Source organism: Acanthisitta chloris, unplaced genomic scaffold (genome assembly GCF_000695815.1).
Source record: "Acanthisitta chloris isolate BGI_N310 unplaced genomic scaffold, ASM69581v1 scaffold35271, whole genome shotgun sequence".
Taxonomy (NCBI): Eukaryota; Metazoa; Chordata; class Aves; order Passeriformes; family Acanthisittidae; genus Acanthisitta; species Acanthisitta chloris.
The window spans coordinates 11002-11912 of NW_008657151.1; the positions used below are offsets into that span (position 1 = coordinate 11002).

Genomic DNA, 911 nt, shown 5'->3' on the forward strand with positions numbered 1-911 from the left:
TACTGCCAGTGTGAGGGATGTTTCTTATTTACAGAAGCAAGGCAATCTTCACGAGGAGAATCACAGAATCGTAGAATGGCCTGAGTCAGAAGGCACCTTAAAGATCACCCAGTTCAAACCCCCTGCCATGGAGAGACACCTTCTACGAGACCAGGTTGCTCAGAGCTCCATCCAGCCTGGCCTTGAACGCTTCCAGGGATGGAGAGAACACAATATAGTATTATGTGCCAACAACAAGCCACTATATAGAGTTGATTGAGGGGTTCACAAGAAAGACTGTGACCAGCTTTCAGGTGGTAAAATAATAAGGTGGACAGGAGTTGTTTAAAGGTGAAAATAGAGATGCCCTTTGTTTACCACAATTCTGAATTTATCTTTTCTTTTTAAATCAAATTCAAGGAACCAAAAGCCACCCTTTAGTCTTTAACTGGACTCTAGCCCAAAGCAAAGTGCAAAGTTGTTTCCTTAAATCACCCAAGTTGCAAACATGAACGACACTCTAATCCTAACCTTGGAACATCACAAACTGTTCGGATTTTTTTTTTTTTTTTAACAAAACACTCCTCAGCAGGCATCTCCACAAACTCCATCAAAAACTAGATACACACCAGACTCTATAACCCTTGTCATTATTTATTAACACTTCATACATACCTCCCCAGCTCTCCTCGCCAAACCCACTGCATAATCCATACACTCTTGCCACGGATCTGCCATCTTTTCTTAGGGAAACAGCCTAGAGAAAAGGAAAGATCGACGCAAACATTACCATGGCTTTTCTCTTGAACAGCTTCGAGGTTTCTCGCTGAGATACAGCCTGGTTTTATTGGGATGTGTTGTTGAAATTGGGAAACGAGCACAGGCGAAACCTGCAGCGCTCCGGGGACGAGCGTTCCTGTCATCCCTCGGGA

General features: G+C 43.6%; 1 protein-coding gene across 1 annotated transcript in view; it reads right to left on the bottom strand.

Moving 5' to 3' along the window:
* IMPA1 (inositol(myo)-1(or 4)-monophosphatase 1) overlaps nt 1-803 on the bottom strand; it is an 8857-nt gene extending 8054 nt beyond the window's left edge. Inside the window, exon 1 of the mRNA XM_009084608.1 lies at nt 655-803. Coding sequence (XP_009082856.1) covers nt 655-717 — 63 coding nt within the window. The 5' untranslated portion in view covers nt 718-803. The remainder of the gene's footprint in view (nt 1-654) is intronic.
* Nucleotides 804-911: the final 108 nt, after the last annotated feature.